The following is an 18641-nucleotide window of genomic DNA, read 5'->3' as shown; positions in this document are numbered from 1 at the left end:
AAAAAAAAAATTTCATAACTTCAAATTTTGATCTAAATCCTGCTTCCTTCTAGCAGCAGAAGCTTTAGTGAAAACATATCAAAGTGGCTTAGAGAGTAATTTAGTTGAAAAACCAGAACGTTTTTGCTGTGCTTTAACCGAAGCCAGTTCCTTCATCCCATCCGGCTCCATAAGTGCTAGGCCCAATTAGCGGTGGGGGCAGAGAGTGTCTGCGCTGCTGCTTCGTACAGTTACCCCATTATCGCTGCCCCAGTGAGGTCTGCAAGACACCACCGGGTTCCATTCTCCCCTACTTTTTAGCAATTTATAAACTAATAATTTCATTAAAAACCTGATGTATTGATCAAATATGCCAGGTCCATTAGTCCTAACCTTCCAGATGAGAGGAAAAAGACAAGAGGTGTCACATTCCCCCCCGTTTTCCCCACCACCCCCGTGGATGGCGGGGCAGCACGGGACGGCCCAGCCCGCACCGTCGCCCTCTGCCCGGCCGCCTCCCCTCTCCCATCCGGCTTCAGCCCTTCTCTTCAGGGCATTACACAGAAGGAACCGATGGGGGAGCCCTGCCTTTTACGACTTTGTCACGAATCCGCGCAGGATCGGCGTCCGAACCCCCTCAGCGAAAGGCGGCCGCCTTGCCTTGGCGGCGGCCCTGCTTGCGGACGCCGGCCCCGCTCCCCTCACGGCTCGCCGGCAGCCACACCGGCCAGTCCCGGCCGCGGCCCGCTGCCCAGGGCCCCAGCCCCGCAGGAGCCGCCCCGAGAGGTGCTCACCGCCCCGCAGCGGGCGGGCCCGCACATGCCCAGCAGCGCGGGCAGCCGCCGCTGCCCTCTCCGGCCGCCGCCGCCGCCGTTGGCCCCGCGCCGTCCTGCCGGTAGGTGCGCGCGCGGCCCGGCCAACGGCCACCAACGGCCCCTCCGCCGTGAAGGGCCGCGGGAGGGTGGCGGCACCGGGCGGGTCGAGGCAGCCCTGGGGACGCTGTGTCCCCTCCGGGAAAGCGGGGGGCAGCGGTGGGGCGTTTCGGACATCGCCGCGGGGAAGGGGGGCGGAGCGCTACCTGAGATGTGCCCTAAAACAGCCGTAGCCAGGCCTGGCGGCCCCCGCCTGGAGCAGCGGCAGAAGCCATTGCCTGACAGGCTGGAGCAAGGCTCGGCCTTGGGGTGCTGCTGCTGCTCGGGGAAACACGCTTGAGGGTGAGGGGTGTTAAGAGTGGTATTTTTAGAAAGCATGAGGTTTTTTTTTTTTTTTCAAGCAGTCTTGCTCAACAGATCATTTTAGTAACTGCCAGCACAGGCATGTTGCTGTGGCTGCTGAAGGAGTTATTTTCTGTAGAAGCACGCTTGGAAGTGGTGGTCAAAATGACAGGGTCTCTCTGCCCATCATTTCATTCCTCTGCGTTCCTTCCTAATGAAGGAGCAGCTGGCTTTCCCAGGAGAACGGGCCTTGAGGCTTCCCACATTCACTGTCCCCTGAATCTTGGTGGGCACTGGGGGAAAGGGGGGAAAAAACACTCATCTGAAGCATTTTGAGAGACATTCTTAATTATCCCTCCTAAGAAAACACCTCCAACTTGACAAGTGTTGTGACTTGTAATGATGGCTTGCAATTGTTAAAGCACTTTAAATGCAATACTTAATACAGCTAATAAAGCTGGATTCTCATTAAAAAGAGCTGTTGGGTGTTTAAGATCTGTCAGATCTTCAAATTTGTAATCTGCCTTAAAACTCCACAGCTGGCAGTAAATGGAAGGGGAAAGGCTTTTTCCTGTTTACTGCAGACCAACAAGTTCCCCACATCAAAACTGTACTGCTGTCTGTGTTTGTCAGAACAGCAGCATCTGGCCTATTCCCACTGTGCCAGTGTCGCTGTGAGGCTGTGACAGAACCCATGCATATGAAGTACAAACCTTTTCCCTGAATTCAAAAAGGAAAAACCCCAGCACTGATTTTAACATTAATAAATTGACACGTAATTTACAATAGAGCAAATCTATAGAGATGACAAATTGGAAGCATTACTTGTGGGAGTTGCACCTACCAAAAGCACAGGGGTTCCTATTCACTTTTCAAGCTTCACATCCAACTAATTGCTCTTTCCTCATAGATATGAATTACTCTCGATTTATCACCACTGTGAGTGCAGCAAGAAAAGCATCTCCAATAAGACTTCTGAGTGAGTATACACCTGTTCTTTCCAGGTTTTCTGGAAGGGTATCATTCTACATTCTCAACTTTGCTGGGGTGTCATGGCTAAAGACTTAAAAAGGCTTGAAAGAAAACCATGCTGTAAGCTGACAAAGCAAGGCCAGTTAACTGCTTTGACTTTCATCAAGTTGAGATGTCAGGCAGGTATAAAGGAGAATAAAGTGAATAGCCTTGGACCATTTCAGAAACCCATCCAGACAGCAGAAATAGTATTGTCACTCTAACATGTGTCTGGAAAAAAATTCTCTGCTACTGCCTCTGAAATAGGGCTTTTGGCAGTTTGCTACTGAATTTGTGCTGGTTGTCCAGAAACAAGCAACTGCTAATGACTTGAAATTCACTGCCTGCATAATGCTTCTTTCTACCTAATTTTCCTGTGTCCTGTTAACATCTATAAATTCCTTACTGTGCCCACCCTCTCAGTGTTGCTACACTTTCCTTTTCTATATGACATTATCTTTAGGCTACCATGTTACATAGTCTTGTGTGTGACAGATAGGAAAGGTTAACTGCCTACTTGTTTACTCAGTTGAAACTCAATTGAGACCTGACAGAATCAGAGCATGGGACATGCATCACTAGGTAAGCCTTCAGGGGGCAATTTCCTCTCTTGGTAAGGGGTTGGCATTTGCTGTTCTGCTTAAAACACTTCATACAGGCGCAGCTAAGTCAACTAATTCACTCTAGTCAGTCTCTATACTTTTTCAAGTGATATGTTAATATGCGTCATAACACAAATATTAAGTAGCACAGCTTGTGCAGAAAGACAGATTGAGGCTGCAGTTTTGATGACAAAATAAATATTTATTTACCAGACCAAAAGTCATAGACATGACCCATATTGCTGAACTGATAAGAATTAACTCCCCATGCTCAAATTTGCTAATAAGTAGTGGAGTACAAATTTGATAACAGGAGGCTTTAAGCCAGATCTGGTATCATCTGTCCTCTCATATCTGATGTAAAAGTGTGGAGTCAGCATGAGTGCTGTAGTGTGAGCTCTTAGGTTTAATGCAATCAATTGCCCTTGCTGGATTGAGGTCCAGTCTTCGCAGCATAGATTAGATCTGGGTGGTTATGGAATTGTGACTTTAAAGCAAGAGTTGTTAACATTTTCTTCATATTGAATTATTTACACAGTGCCTCTGCCACTAAAGCTGGTCTGCCAGAAACATTCCCACTCCCCAATGAAAATGCTATAATCATAGATGTAAGTAGCAGTGTAGCTGCACTATTGCCACATCAGCTAAAGTGAGACTGAATAACAAAAAACAAAGTAAATCATTCCAAGTCAGTCTAAACAGAAGATCATTAAGATTTTAAATTCTTGAAGCTTAAAAGACATCATTGCAGAAAAAGTTTTTATAGTAGTAGAACAGTCCAGATAAATTATAAATAGGTTTTTTTAATCTTATTTTAAAACAAAGATTTTTTTTTTGTTCTGGTCTGTCACACCTGTGTCATCCCTCCCAACACCTTTTTAATCCAAGTAGAAAGGCAAGTTTAAAAAGAATTATCATCCTTGTGCATTCCTGATGCTGTTAAAAAAATAAAGTGAAAAACAGCAAGTTTTTCTGGGCAATTATTATATATTGACTAAAGTATATGATCAGTGTTGCAATAATGAAATTGTAACCACATTTTTTTCTTTTTACTCTAGCTGAATTGATGCAAAAGTCTCCTCCATCTCTCATCTCTCTGGCTGGAGGGGCACCAAACCCTAATGTTTTTCCATTTAAGAGGGCTACTGTTGCCATTGGACATGGAACTGCTGTTGAGATTGGGGAAGATCTGATGAAGAGAGCTCTCCAGTACTCGGCCTCAGCAGGGTATCTGTCAGGGCTGCTTGCAGTTAAAGATACCAGAATCAAAGGATCATAATACTTTTTATTATGTGCATAATACCTTTTATTATTAATTCACCTGTGTTTCTAAAACCTGTTTTACAAAAAAACAGGTTTAGACTAAAATGGTGAGGCAATTGAAAGAAGTGGAAAGATTTGAGTAGATTACTAATTTAAAAACAAAACAAAACTAATACTAGTAATTCTCAAGACAGAACATTTCCTGGCTGTTGGTATTTGAGAATCTAGACTCCCAAACCAGTAGGAAGAATCATTTTGTGTTTTGCAAGAAGATATTCATTAAAGGATACTGCATAGTATCTTATAACATAGTTTTACACCAAATACTACATGTTATCTTATAACATAGTTTGCACATTCTGGAGTATTTGTTTTGTTCTCATTTGGTACAACATACTAAAGTCAGAATGTGCTACTTGTGAATGTAGTTGAATGTGGAGGTATTTATAGTATTGTCATTTTTAGTACAAAAATTACATATCATTAAGTTACTTTAGCACTCATGTGAACTCCCCAGCAGACACCACTGAGTCCGGCATGTGACAGGTTTGCAAAAATATTTAGGTACCTACAGAGGCACACAGGGCATTCGTCAGTGAAGTTCAGACTTCTCTTAATATTTAAATGAACCCAGCCATTTGTGAACATCCTACAAGACCTGAAAACATTTTTTGAAAAATCTGTTTCATAAATCCTTATTATCTGCAGCCTATTACTAGCAGTATTGCAAGCTTTGTCACATTTGAGCATGCAAAGATCACTCCTAGGAGTGGATATTGTTCAGCCCCTACCCCTATTCCATGGTCGGCGAGTCATTTATGCCCAGATTTCAGTGTGGTAATTTGGTGTATGGATCACTGATGCCCATCTCTTCTGTTTTTCCATGAGAAACATTTATCTCATTTTTCTCATTTGGTAAAGCAGTCATAAAATCATCATCTAAGTGTATCTGTCATCTGTGACAGCTGAAATCAGACTCAGAAGCGTGTGCTAGATTTGGCAATGATTTAGAGGAACAGCCTAGCTTCAGCCTATACATTAGATACACCTTATTTTATTCATGTTTCAGGATTCCAGAGCTGTTGTCTTGGCTAAAGGATTTCCAGCGGAATCTACATAATCCCCCCACAGCCAACTACAGTCCTGAGCAAGGACAAATGGAAGTTTGTGTCACAACTGGCAGCCAGGAAGGCTTGTGTAAAGTAAGACCAAAAGCTTCATATGTTAAAAGCATTTTCGTTTAGAGAGATGTTTATTCTTCTGTATGTTCAGTTATACTCAGCATTAAGTGCCACTGTATAACTTTATGCAGAGTAGTTTCTTAAATACATCTCATGGTATTATCAATATGAGATAATAGAACTGAAATAAAACTGGTGTGGCAGTCTAATCTGTCAGGACTGCATGAATGTTTGGGTAAACCAAAAAGAATGTCAGAAAATATGCTATAAGGTAACATTTCATGTTACTGAAGTAGTGCAGTAATAAGTACATATGTGCATTAATTGCATTACCATAACTCAATTCTAATTATGTCAGACTTCCTTAAATTACCCTCACCAGTTCACTCCCACTGCGCTTAGTTGATCCTTTCTAACTGAAGCTCTGTTTCTATCATATAATAGAGCGCTGTCTTTCCATATTCTCTAGCTGATTACCTAGCTTCATTTGCCTCTAAAGCAGATTTTTTCATCTGTTCATCGCTTTTTCTCAGACAGTATGATTAAATGGTTAGGGGATTACTAATACCTAATGAAGATTTTTAATCCCACAAAGAAGTCAGAACTATGAAGCATGTGTACAAGAACAGCACAATCTTCTAAAATAGGCTTCTCTTTCACAGGTGTTTGAAATGCTCATTAATCCTGGGGACAATATCCTTTTGGATGCACCTACATACTCTGGGACACTAGCAGCTGTAAGTATTTTTTAGCTGCAAAGTGTTGTGAATGTTACATTTGAAGTAAACAGCAATTTAGTACCTGATCTGCAGGCTTATCTATACACAGTCTGTATTTACTGTAAAAGCATATCTAAGAATCAGGTTTTCAGTGTTAGTCCAGTTAAGTTCATAAATACTAATTCATAGAAGCTTTTCTACTAAAAGTTCTATAAAAGCTCTTCCCAGGACAGAAGTTCCTCTTTCAAATCCTAGTTCATCCAAGGGCTAAGGTCACATTTGGGATTGGAAGGAAAGCCACCACAGCATAGTCAGGTTGAAGCAAATTTGTAACAAGTGGGTATTTCAACATATCAGCACATTTATCGGAAGTATTTCATGGTCTGATAATACCATAGCTGTAAGTAGTAGAAAATTGGAATAAGCCTGAAACATCCATATGTGAGTATGAGGGTGTGAGTTAGTAAGAACTATATAAAAATGTCAAAGTTTACTTCTGAAAAATAATTTAATCAGTATGTAATTAAATGTCAGCTCAAAATGCATAAGAACTGTATGTAAGAAGGGATAGGATAGATAAGAAACCATAATTTCAGTCCAGTCTCCCCTTGCATCAAAAGGAATTTTGTTATTGTTTGCTGTGCCAAGTTTGAGTGTATCTTGTCTAGTGAAATATATTTTGTTCGGAATATATTTTGACAATGCACCAACTTGCATTTTTACGTAAAAATGCAGTGCACCACATGGTACAAATTGAAATTCCACAGAGGGGAGACAGCATGCTTTTTGTTGGTATTTTACATATATTTTGTCATACTGCTGTCAACATGTCATTGCAGTAGCATCATTTCATTCTCCCTTGTATTGCTGAATATAACTATTGAGAATAAATTCTTTGCCCTTTGTCACTGAAGAGTAGCTTATAGTTCTGGCACTTCCACTGAAGTAGAGTGTACCTTGTCAGCAGGAAATGAAGGTGCTATGAACTTACTATCTGTGGTGAGAGCATGAGGAGCCCTGAGAGAACACAGTCTGAATTCACAAAATCCCTTTCTGCTCGCAAAAACACATGTGATTTCCTAGAGAAGAGCAGCAGTTGGACATAGGAGCTACCCATTTCTTGTCGGTTGGCTTAACAGGGCAAATAGAGTGCTGTGATAAGCTTGACAAGCTTCGCAGCAATTTCAGGCAAACTTTCTTTTCAATCACGAGGAAATGGAGTTTGAGACAGCGGTAAAGGCAGAAAGACTGTGTATCACTGAAATTGTACAATGCCAATGACAAAAGGAAGACCTTTGAATTACTGGATTATGACAGTTTTGTTCCTCCTATCAACAGCTGAGACCTTTGGGTTGTAACATAATTAATGTTCCTAGTGACCAACATGGCATTATTCCAAAAGCTCTAAAAGAAATTCTATCTACTTGGAGCTCAGAAGATGTGAAAAATCGTAGCCACCACCTCCCCAAATTTCTGTACACCATTCCAAATGGCTGCAACCCAACTGGAAACTCTCTGACCACAGAGCGCAAGAAGGAGATTTACCAGGTATGTAGCTGGGGCCTTGTGAACCTTGTAGGTGGAAATGGATAAATGTCTGTCTCATTTCAGTTGAGGATACCCCTTGTGTGGCATTTGGGACCATTTTGGTCCAGTAGACATTCTTCCTAGAACTTGTTTCTAGCAGAACCGCATTCATGACAACTCTTCAGAGATGGACTATGCATTAGATAAATTATTTTTGCAATAGTAGCCATGGTATCTTTGCCATGGGCTTCAGACTGGACTTACTGCAAGTTTTCTGCACAGTTAGAACGCTACATGGAACAGACTTCCACTTAAATATATGTGTCCTTGCACTGCAGGTATCATGTTACTCTTGTAATTGCTTGATGTCTAAATCAGGTATTTGAAAATTTCTCTTGATAGAGCCTTGTATATAGTGAATAAGCAATCCATAGGATCATAATATGGTCCTGGTAGTAGGCCCAGGGTGTATGAAGAACTGAATTTACAATGTCTTTACATTTTAATGAATCTTTACTTTTTATTAATTTCTTTAGCTTGCAAGAAAATATGATTTCCTCATAATAGAAGATGATCCTTACTACTTTCTTCAGTTTGAAAAGGTAATTTGTCTTCCATACTCTTTAGTAACATCTTTTCTGGTCCAGGAGAGAACTAAGGTTTGAGCCATGGATCTTCCTGCATGCTCCTTCTTCATGTCCTACCAAGGTAGTTGTAGGCCTCACAGTCTATGCTACTTTCAGTTGTTGTCCCCTTTGTGTCATTTTATTGCATCAGTCCTGTTAATCAGCAGTTCAAATTCCTCAAGCCTTAAACAGGACAGAATTTCCTTCAGTAGTCAGAAAGTGGCAAAAACTTTGCCTCCGGAGCAAAGCAAGTATGCCACTGAAGCAGCACTTGAAAATAGCAGCCTCTTAATGTTCCTTTCAGCCCAGTCTCTTCCTTCAGTGGAAAACTGCCTACTCCCAATCTACTATATCCCAGTTTTACCCCTTTGCCTTTTGGAGAACCCTAGAGAGTTCTCCCAGATAGCACAGGACATAGTACTGGATAGGCAGCTTCCCTCCTTCATGTTAAGTGTTCCCCAAATGGGTAACAATCAAGTGTTGATCTGTCTTCACACATGGATCTACAGTTGCACAGTCTGCAAGAGTACATAACTTCAGGAATAAAAGCTGGTCCTATAAAGCAGTAAAACACTGGTAGAAGCTGAAGTTCAGTATTTTCTATTTTGAAATATGTTTTTATGGGAGTAGCAATAAAACTGCTTCACTTACTCATTGAATAGCATTGTGTAGCTTTGTTAGAGTGTAAGGGGAGAAGGTTTAAAGTAGAATTCTTGGTAAGGAAAAAGTGTACTCTCAGATCATCAGAATTTGGTCATATCTTCCAATTTCCTTTTTTAAGATAAAGCTAAAAGCTATAGAGCCTCATCTTAGAAATTACAGTATCTGTTTACTCAATAAAAAAATCTTGGCAGAGAAATCATAACTTCTCTCTCCTACTTATGGCATCATACCAAAACTTGAACTGAACACTTGTATACTGAACAATGGGCTAAGCATCAAAAAAACAAGGCTGATTTCTTGATGACTTTCATAGAATACTTTCAGACAGCTAGCCTAAACAATCACTTGTCAGGAGGTTACTGCATTTTTTTTCCTTGCAATGCACATCTGTAAAATACTTACTATCAAATATTTCTTTAAGAAATTAATGATGTCTTCATAGTAAAGCAAATAATTCCATCATAATCCTTACTAGCACCTTGAATTTTATTTTTTATTTTTCTTCCAAGCCATGGGCTCCAACTTTCCTCTCAATGGATGTGGATGGCCGAGTTATCAGGACTGACTCTTTCTCTAAAATTCTCTCATCTGGGTAAGGCCAGCTTCAGAATGCTCAGCACTGCCTGTTCAGTTAAGGCACAAGACTAATACTTCATACAAAATGATCAGACATGTCATAGTGTTTTTCCATCTAATACCTGTCCATTTCTGGAACGTACTTTTGGATCCACAGCTTTTCTCAGTCCACTCACTTTTTGTATCATCTCTTGACAGTCATTTAACTCCAGATTCTGCTTCTCTTCTGATACTGATAGTTAAGCTGCTCTCCCCCGGCAGCCCATTCTTGCAGACACCATATAGGCAGAAAGACAGATGCTGGATTCCAGCTCTGATCCTGGAACAACTTGGAGCTTTTCTCTCGTCTTTTTCTGTTTCTCCTATCTCTTACCATTCCTGCAGTCTCCCTGAACTTACAATACAGAATAGAAACGATGGCATCTTCCTCTGCAAACTATAGGATTATACTGATCTCCCATCTTCTAGCCATACAATTCTGGCAGGTTGTTTCTAAAAACTAAGCTGGCTGTTTTCGATTTCACACAAGTCAACATATTTGATTTTTAACTTGCTTTTGTTTATTATCCTGGTAGATATAAGAAAGTAATGTGAATTCTGCACTGGCAGCTAGTGGATTATAACCCCATCTCTGAAAGAGTGAGGAGACAACACGATGCTAAGTGTGATTGCACTTTCAGAAGTGGCACTGCAAAAAGGCATGATGCAATTTTATCTTTGTCAAAGACATACATGAGCTTACTGTTCTATTTTTCTTCAAAATAAAACTTCAGCCAACCTGTGAAGATAGGTCCTAAGAATTGAAGCATGAATAAGAATCTAGTTTATCAGTATAAATTCCATTTATTCTGCAGCCCTGAAAGGGAGTGAAAGAGTAAAGCTGTTTGCCACTTCCCATCTGTTTTTCATAAAGTGTGAGCATTCATGATTTTTCATCATGTGGAAAACCTGTCTTTCCTTCCCTTTGATTCATGTAATCTTTGTGGTTGCAGAGGAAAGCTTACAAGCGTGGGATAATTCCTGCAGTCTCAGAACTAAGAAGCTACTATAAGCATTAAAAACCCTTAAATGTTTTTATTTCATGACTTATGAACTCAGTTCATAAGTTACATAAGCCTGGGGCTTAGGGCATTATTAAGGTATAAATAAACTTAAATGTGTAGAAGATCCTTACAATATTAATGAAACAGTAACATGTTTTCCCAGTTATAAGTTAAACCATAACTCACACAAAGTACTAGCACATTGTATTTCTGTAGTAACTTTTTTCTTTTTTTCCCTAGGTTAAGAATAGGTTTTCTGACAGGTCCCAAGCCTCTTATCGACCGAGTTATTCTACACATTCAGGTTTCAACAATGCACACCAGCACTTTCACACAGGCAAGTACCAAACTGCCAAATGAATTGTACTTGGAATAGATAACATATTCCAAGTCATAAGAAGCCACAAACGAACAGCTTTGCATTTTTGTTTATAAGCAGCACATACATTGTCAGTTCTGCCAAAGGAAGAGAGACCACCACAGAAATTACAACCAGAGGGTGTCTCAGGGCATGGAAAGCACTGCTAATATGCCCTTAACCCTCAGGTTTCAAGACTCAAGATTTAAAATACTTTGTATCTCTTGCTAGTAGATTTACTTGAAAAACCTCAATGTAAAGCATGCACTGGAAGCACTCTAGTTTTTTTTTTTTCTATTTTTCATTCTACTGTGTAATTAGAACAATACAAGCAGCCCACAGAGACATTACAAAGCAGGCTGCCAGCTACGGCCCCTTTATAGTTAGTAATAAAGGACACATTGAGCACATCTAGATATGGTTTCCATCTTCCAGCTCCATTAGTTCAGCACAGAGGCAGTATTAAAGCAGGGAGGCTGATATGGGTAGGAAGGTAAAGCAATATAACATTGCCTTCCTTTTTCTCCCTGATTTCCATATTCAGCTCTCCATCCATGCTTCCCTCCCCCCACTCCAGCTTCCGAACACTGCCATGATCCTTGGAGACAGCAGTAACAGGGACTACAGTGGCCTGTTGCTGTTGCCACCTCTGTTTATAAAGGGCTCCAAGAGACCCCGCATGCAATTTCTTGCTGTGTGGAATTTTGAATAATGCATCAGGCTATATATCTTTTGATAATTGCAGAACAGTTCCTGTTTAAAACATGGTATTGATGATGTGTTTTATTTCTTTAGATTATGATATCACAGCTGCTTCAGCAATGGGGAGAAAAGGGTTTCTTGGAGCATATAGACAGGTAGGGTCATGTCATATGCCGAATCTCATCATTTGTCATTCTGCTTCCTGTTACCTATATAAAACATTCTTTGCAGTAAATGAGTCAGAGAAGGTACCAGTATTAGGCCAAATGGATAAGCCAGGTCACGAAGACTGACCGTATTCACACAAGAGTCCTGAAGGAGCTCAGTGTGAAGCTGCAGACATGCAGGTCAGGGCACATGAACTGCCACTACAGACCAATAATCCACCAGTCCACTGGCATGGTCATTATGCAGCTCCCATCCGAAGGGAGCTCAAAAGGATCCTGGGAGCACCAAGTCAGTGAGTAAGGTTTTCATTCCTGTTAAAGTGGTAGGGGCTGTAGCAAAGGCTAAGATCATCAAGCACATGATCTATTGAAAAAGAGTCAGCATAGCTTCTATACAGGGAGTTCTTGCCTCACTAACTCAGCAGGGATTCACCCTCTAACACCCTTGATCTAATGATTATGGATGCTGATGAAAAGACCTACAGAGAGCAGTGGAGATCACCAGCACTTGCTAAACATTGCCTCTGTCACCACACTTGGAGACAGAACACTGGGCTAAGGTCTAACTCAGCATTTCTTATATACTGACTGACACACATTTGTTTTTCATTTATTACACTGGAGGAGTGTAGTTTGTCTTGAATATCTGTGCCACATTTCAGATGACATACTTGGATGCCATTAGAACCCCAAGCTTCCTACTTCAGCAGGTAATGTGCTATGCTCTGCCTAGGCCTGTAACAAGGATGCAAGCAAACCACAAAAAAGTTCTTATATCTGACTGTAACAGCCACCTCTGTCCCCTGAGCACCTGCCTGTTGTCTATACTGTAAATACTAGTATTTAAAAAAACCCACAAACAGTAGACACACAAGCCCTGACTTCGCCTTGTTTTAAGAAAAAAGAGCATAAATATAGGTTTTGCAGGGAAACTTGGACCACACTTTAGCTCAACTTTCAGCAGTTAGAAAAATATATCCTAAAGCATCTCTTTACTTACCTTCTTCTTGTAGGCCAAAAGGCATCCTTGCTTAAGCCAGAAGGCCACCCTGCCTCTTGGCTAATGAAAATAATGCTGCAGTAGGGTAGCTGCAACCCTTTATAACCTTCTAGACTCAGTTGTCAGGTGACTTATTGATGAGGCCCAACAGCTGACTGCAGTCTCTTCCAGGTGATTTCATTTGGACAAAGTTGACTTGTTAAATCATGCTTTTGGGTAGGAGCTAGCCTATTTGCAGCAGCTGCATTTTTGTGGTAGTCTTGTCTCACTAACACTTAACAATTTCATTCCAACATGGAAGTAAAACGATAACAGAAAGGCAAAAAACTTGCAATGGAATTGCAAGTGTGGTAAAAACGGCATAAGCAAGATTCCCCATTTCATGCAGAACATAGCAATTGGTATAGGCTGAGTCCCAAAACTATACAAGCTTTTGGTGATGTTAGTCTATAAGGTGTAATAAAATACATCCAGAAATCAAAGCTATTGGTTCAGAGAGTATAAAAAAAATGCATGTAAAATTATGCAAATTACTAAGTACGGTTTCTCTACAGAGTAGGGAACACATCTACATCTGATTTATGAACTCTGTCTCAGGCATTTCTCTCCCATTGCAGAATCACAGCTGTCTCATTTTATGTCAACAAAAGCCACTGCACAAGACTTGACCATGTTGAAACTTGGGTTAGAGCCATTTTCCCCAGTAAGAGATTGAATTATTTGGAAGTTTTACTTATAAAAGTGTGAAGGAGATAGGTTCAAAGGCTTAGAAAAGGTGAAGCTGTCAAATAGTCATGACAGGTTTATAAAATTATTTGCTTTTTACCTTGTGAAATATCATTTCTGTGTGTACCTATTACACAAATTCAACTCAAAAGCACAAATATTGAGTCTGTGCTTTTGCATATGTGTAAGTCCTTCATTTTCTTCAGTATGTCTGTTTTGTGTGATAAATACTGCTAACAGGGCTTGTATCCAGCATGGATATAATACATAAAGACTTTCCATGGCATAACTAAATCTTAAGAAGCAGCCACACAGGCACTTCCTCTGGTTGATCAGTGCTTTGTTGGAGACACACTGTAACGAATATTCAAGACTCTCTGATACATATACAAAGTTTCATACACCCAATGTACTGTATTGTGCCCATCTAGGATACGCTCCTATTGCCATTAAATATGCATTTAGGTTGTTCAAGTATAAAAGCTTTGTTTCTGCCTTTGGAAACAAATGGACTCCGAAGCGCTATGGGATCGTGACTTTGAACTGATAATTTACTTTCAGAGTGGTGGAGTTCTACAGGACCCAGCGGGATGCAATGCTCATCGCTGCTGACAAGTGGTTAAAAGGTCAGTGAGTGCAACACAGCTAATTACTTAGATTTTTTCCTAGCTATTTATCATCTTTGTGTTCAAGAAAAATCACTAAAGTTCATCTCTTGACTGAAGTGACAGATAAGCACTATAAGCAAATCAATGACATTAAATATTAAACTTAGGACAAATGATCTAGTGCTGCTGTTTTCATGCTTTTCTGGTCAGACAAGGAGATTGTGATGAGAAAAAAGCTCACTGCGTTACTGTATAAAGGATTTTTACAAAGAACATATATTTCACTCCACTATGTTCTTATACTGTTTGTCTTTAAAATCTTCGTCAGAAATAGCCAGAGTTAGTGGCCTTAATTTAAAAGAAGATGTAAACAATCAATATAGCACTAGTGATAATTTTTTCTGTCAGAAATCAATTTCAAATGTCCTCTTTTGTGGTTAATTACAGAGCACAGAAAGAATTTGGTCAACGGTAATGCAGTTACGTTAGTGACTCACTCCTTTTTGTCAGTCTAAGTGGAATCAGCAATAACTGCTTAAGAACTGCCCACCTACCTTAGATGATACTTCCATGGGACGTGGGTGCTTAGGCACCACACAATCATTAATGTACTTACTTTTTCTAATTCCAGGGTTTTAGATATGAAGCATTTCTTCTTTTTTCTACATGGCTCTGAACAACTATGGGTTGTTGACCTAGGCAGCCCCTCTTTGTCTCGATTCCCAAAGTATCAAAACAGTGCAACAGCACTGGGCTACCTTAACGTGTATCGTGAGAATATGCTCCTGTGAAAGGCTGTAGGGTCTTCACATTTTCTAGTAATAGGAGCCATGACATTATGGAAGACAGTCTGTATTTTGTAGATATGTAATGGTTAAATACACTGAGGAAGAGCTTGAGAAGATGTCAAATAAATAGTTTCTTCAAAAATATGTCCAGTAAAGAATTCTAGGTAAACAAAAGTATACAGTAAGTCTGCATATATAATTTAAGACATAAATCCTCCCTAAGCATTCCCATCTTCTGCATAACTCCTAGGCTCTCCTTTTCTTTGGGGAAAAATACGTAATAATTGTAACTTGAACAGTTTTTCCCTTTGCTATACTTTAAATTGTATTGATAGGCAATGTGATATTAGGAGAAACTGCATCAGGAACATCCTTTTAAATTGTTTACTTGATCTGAAAGTAATCAACAAATATAGTTTGTTAATGTTTGGGATTTCTGTAATTCAGAGCAATCATTTTCACAAAAAGTATTGAGGATACCAGCACAAGTACAGTAAGCCCACACAGATTTGGAGTACTTTAAATTTGGCAAGTGGTATCCTGGCTCTGTGACGCACATTACGTTTGAGTTCATTGGAGCAACAAATAACATCACTGAATCTGTGGTGTATCAGTTAAAGGTGGGGCAGAAGTTTCTTGATTCCCTTCTTTTCTCTCTCCCCAGGCTTGGCAGAATGGTACCCTCCTGCTGCTGGCATGTTCTTATGGATCAAAATTAAGGGTGTTTCTGATACACAGCAGCTGATCATGGAAAAAGCTTTGCAGAAAGAAGTAAGACCTATGATTTAATGGCTTATGATGTTAAAATGAAATAAGGGAAGAATAAAATAAATTCACCATATGTATCCACACGTATGCACACGCATAAAAACGCAGGGAAACTTGCTGTGCACCATCATTGAGTCTGTAAGTCAGGCGTTGTCACATAGGGACTCGTTAATAAAATATTTTCATGTTTGTATTCAGATGTTGATATTTAATCAGCTTACTTAAATTTAAACCATTATAATACACAGTACAATGTCACGTATACTATGTATATACAATGTTAATATAGGTACCTATATGAATGATGGCTGTCCACTATATCTTTTTAATAAGAGAAATTAAGTGTGATTTTATTTCTACAATCTATGAGAAGCCAGCACTGTGTAATCAGTAGACTACATCCCACCACTTCACTGGGGCTTCCAAACAGTATGGTAATGATAAGCCAGACCTGGTAAGCCACCAGCCTGGGTAACCAAAACCTGAGAGCCCTTTGATTTTGTTACAGAAAGTCTGATTCCAGGTTGCATATTTTTGGCTTCTCATTTTGAAGAGAAGAACTACATTAAGGCATGTTCTGATACCAGTGTTTCAGCAGTGAGCCTTCTCAAATTTAATTTTAACATAGTGTTTTAAAACTGTAGAAGTGGTGATAACTGGGTGGCTAATCAATTTTTCTTAGGTGTTACTGGTTCCTGGAGGAGCATTCAATATTAATAGTTCAGAGCCCAGTTCTTATGTCAGAGCCTCCTTCTCTCTGTCTTCTCCAGCCCAGATGGATCTGGTAAGTGAGATTTTTTTTTTACATTCTTATCGAGACAGCTTCTCACATAATAATGCTTCCTTATTTTTACTTACTTCTCCTTATGCATTTTCTTGAATATTAGTGTAGTTTTTTTAGTGCTTAGGTGATTAAGCAGTACTTTGAAGCAGTATTAGCTGTTTCTTAGGCAACATGCTCATATCCAAATGACCTGAAAGGTACCAAATTTTTGGGACTACTTAGCATTTTCCTGTGTCTCTCATACATGTAGTCTCACACTTAATCCTCCCAGATATTATTCATAAAGACTCCACTGAAGTCAGAGTAAGTTCTGCTATTTGCTTTAGCATTAGCAGGCATCACCTATCTTTTATTTTTCAGACGTTCATTCCTGAGATTGAATTACCTGTTTGCTCTTGTGTGTGTGTGTTTTAAATCCTCTATAAGAGAGAATATTGTTTTTCTTCTACAAAATTGATGTATACATTGTATTTCATTTCTCAGGATCTAATCTCCTATGTATTTAGGACATTTTGCATTTTATTTGGCTGTATCTGTAAAATCAGCGGGAAGAAAGATAGGAGACATTTATTTTTACAGATTTAATACTCATCTGATTCAGGTGCTTGGACACTTCAGTATTCGTAATTGTACTTTCATTCAGTTGTGAAGGTTTGTAACAGATAAGGGCTCCTATTGCCTTTCTATTTCTTCTTCTGTATTTCTTCTATTTCTTCATTGTTCTTTGAAACGTGATAACCGTAGTATTGACAGTCAAATTGTATTTTTTATATGCTTACCCAATCAACTGTTCTTCCTTTTCTTTCACCTTTGGAGCCTCTAGGCCCTTGTATTAAGTTAAAAGAGATACTCTCCCAGGGATCACTAATTGTATTAAAAGTACAATTGTTCAGTTGCATCTGAACTCCAAATAACCTTTTAACATCAATATATGTATTTTTCTGTTTCAAAAAACTCTGCCTTTCATCTTCTGTCAGAGAATTGGAAGCTTTGACAAGTGAAACCCCATACACGTTGTTATAAAAGGAAAACAGAATATCAGCAGAATTTTGCGTTATAAAATACTGAGTTTGCATATGGGTAGGGTAGTTTTAGTAGCTTTATAGGTTTAGTCTGTTGCCTGTTTAAATAATACTGGAATATAAACATGAACTGTATTTGTGTCATTGCAGGCCTTTAAGAGACTGGCTGACCTTATAAAAGAAGCTTTGTGAAAAAGCTAAATAGAGCTCTTGCTGCAATCCAAATCATCTCCAGAAAATATTTATTAACATTTGGATTTCATCAGAACACTTTAAAAGCACGCACAATACAATGGATGTTTCCCTAGATTGTTTCAGCTAAAAAAGAATAAAAAGTGAAAGAGTGAAAAGCAATTTGCTTATTTTTTTTGACGGGACATTGCATTACTAAATTTATTCCAATTCAGAAACATTTAAAATACTCAAAACCAAAATGTTCTGTTTCCCGTCAAATCCATGGTTTTGTTAGATTTGAATTGATTTTTGTTGTGGCTTTTGTTTTCCATTTCAGTTGGGAAACGGGGAAATCAGTTACTTAGGAAGTTGCCCCCGACTTGGTCTTAGCCACTGTTAATCCCAACTGATACATTCCTCCAACGCCTGATGTTGGAATTGGGTTTGTGTGTCACTTTTCTTCATGTCCTGCTGTATGGCATCTGGTTTTGAAGATTTGAAGATCGGTATTTAATTTTACTGAAGTTTTGTCAGATAAAACTGATGTAAGGATGTTAAAAATCGAAACTGATCTAGAAAAATTAGGCTATGATTACAAATAAAAGTATTTGGCCTAAGGTCCCTTGCGATTTGCATGGGTTTTGCAGCTTGTTCTCTGATTTGTAAAAGGTTTCCTGATTGCTGGCTTCCACTTCAGTCTGTGAATAATTACTCCGTACCTGTGTTTAGAAAATGTCTGGTTTGCAAAGGCATGTGGATGTGCTAATAGAACTGCTCTCTGCTCTTAGTTAATCGATCGGATGTGTTTTTGAATGGAGACTGGAAGTATCCGGGGGCGCAGTAGAATGGACAATAACCTGACACTGCCAGATGTACAAAGCAAGCAAAATGAAAAAATAAAGAAATGTTTTGATCTCTAATCCCTTGGTCATTATCATCCCAAACATTTGATACTTGGCAACATGCACAAAACTTTCAGAAAGTTTTAACTGTAAAGATTCTCCAAGGCTTCCCATTTTCTTTAATGACTTTAGTTTTATTTACTGTTTGGATGAAAGTGCTGTGGTTTTCCAGCAATAGCAGATGGTTGTTTCTTTACGTGCAAGCGTTCGGAATTTCAAGGTAAAAATATATGTTCCA

At 39.5% G+C, this 18641-nt stretch overlaps 1 protein-coding gene across 1 annotated transcript; it reads left to right on the top strand.

Moving 5' to 3' along the window:
- Positions 1–544: 544 nt before the first annotated feature.
- Positions 545–18421, top strand: AADAT (aminoadipate aminotransferase). Its single transcript, XM_063336751.1, has 14 exons — positions 545–874; positions 2104–2172; positions 3865–4033; positions 5139–5271; positions 5913–5987; positions 7308–7517; positions 8033–8098; positions 9295–9377; positions 10645–10741; positions 11558–11619; positions 13919–13983; positions 15418–15524; positions 16204–16305; positions 17478–18421. Exons 1-14 carry the CDS (start codon positions 553–555, stop codon positions 17517–17519), a joined length of 1602 nt encoding a protein of 533 aa, XP_063192821.1. The 5' UTR covers positions 545–552; the 3' UTR covers positions 17520–18421.
- The last annotated feature ends 220 nt before the right edge of the window (positions 18422–18641 follow it).

Source organism: Chroicocephalus ridibundus, chromosome 5 (assembly GCF_963924245.1).
Source record: "Chroicocephalus ridibundus chromosome 5, bChrRid1.1, whole genome shotgun sequence".
NCBI classification, from domain to species: domain Eukaryota; kingdom Metazoa; phylum Chordata; class Aves; order Charadriiformes; family Laridae; genus Chroicocephalus; species Chroicocephalus ridibundus.
The sequence above is the reverse complement of the archived record's forward strand: the minus strand, read 5'-3'. Positions and strand labels throughout refer to the sequence as shown.

Coding starts and splice junctions, on each gene's coding strand:
- AADAT (XM_063336751.1), top strand. CDS start 553: ATGGGGGAGCCCTGCCTTTTACGACTTTGTCACGAATCCGCGCAGGAT. Junction 875..2,103: donor GGCCCCGCGCCGTCCTGCCG/GTAGGTGCGCGC, acceptor CTTTCCTCATAG/ATATGAATTACTCTCGATTT. Junction 7,518..8,032: donor GCAAGAAGGAGATTTACCAG/GTATGTAGCTGG, acceptor TAATTTCTTTAG/CTTGCAAGAAAATATGATTT.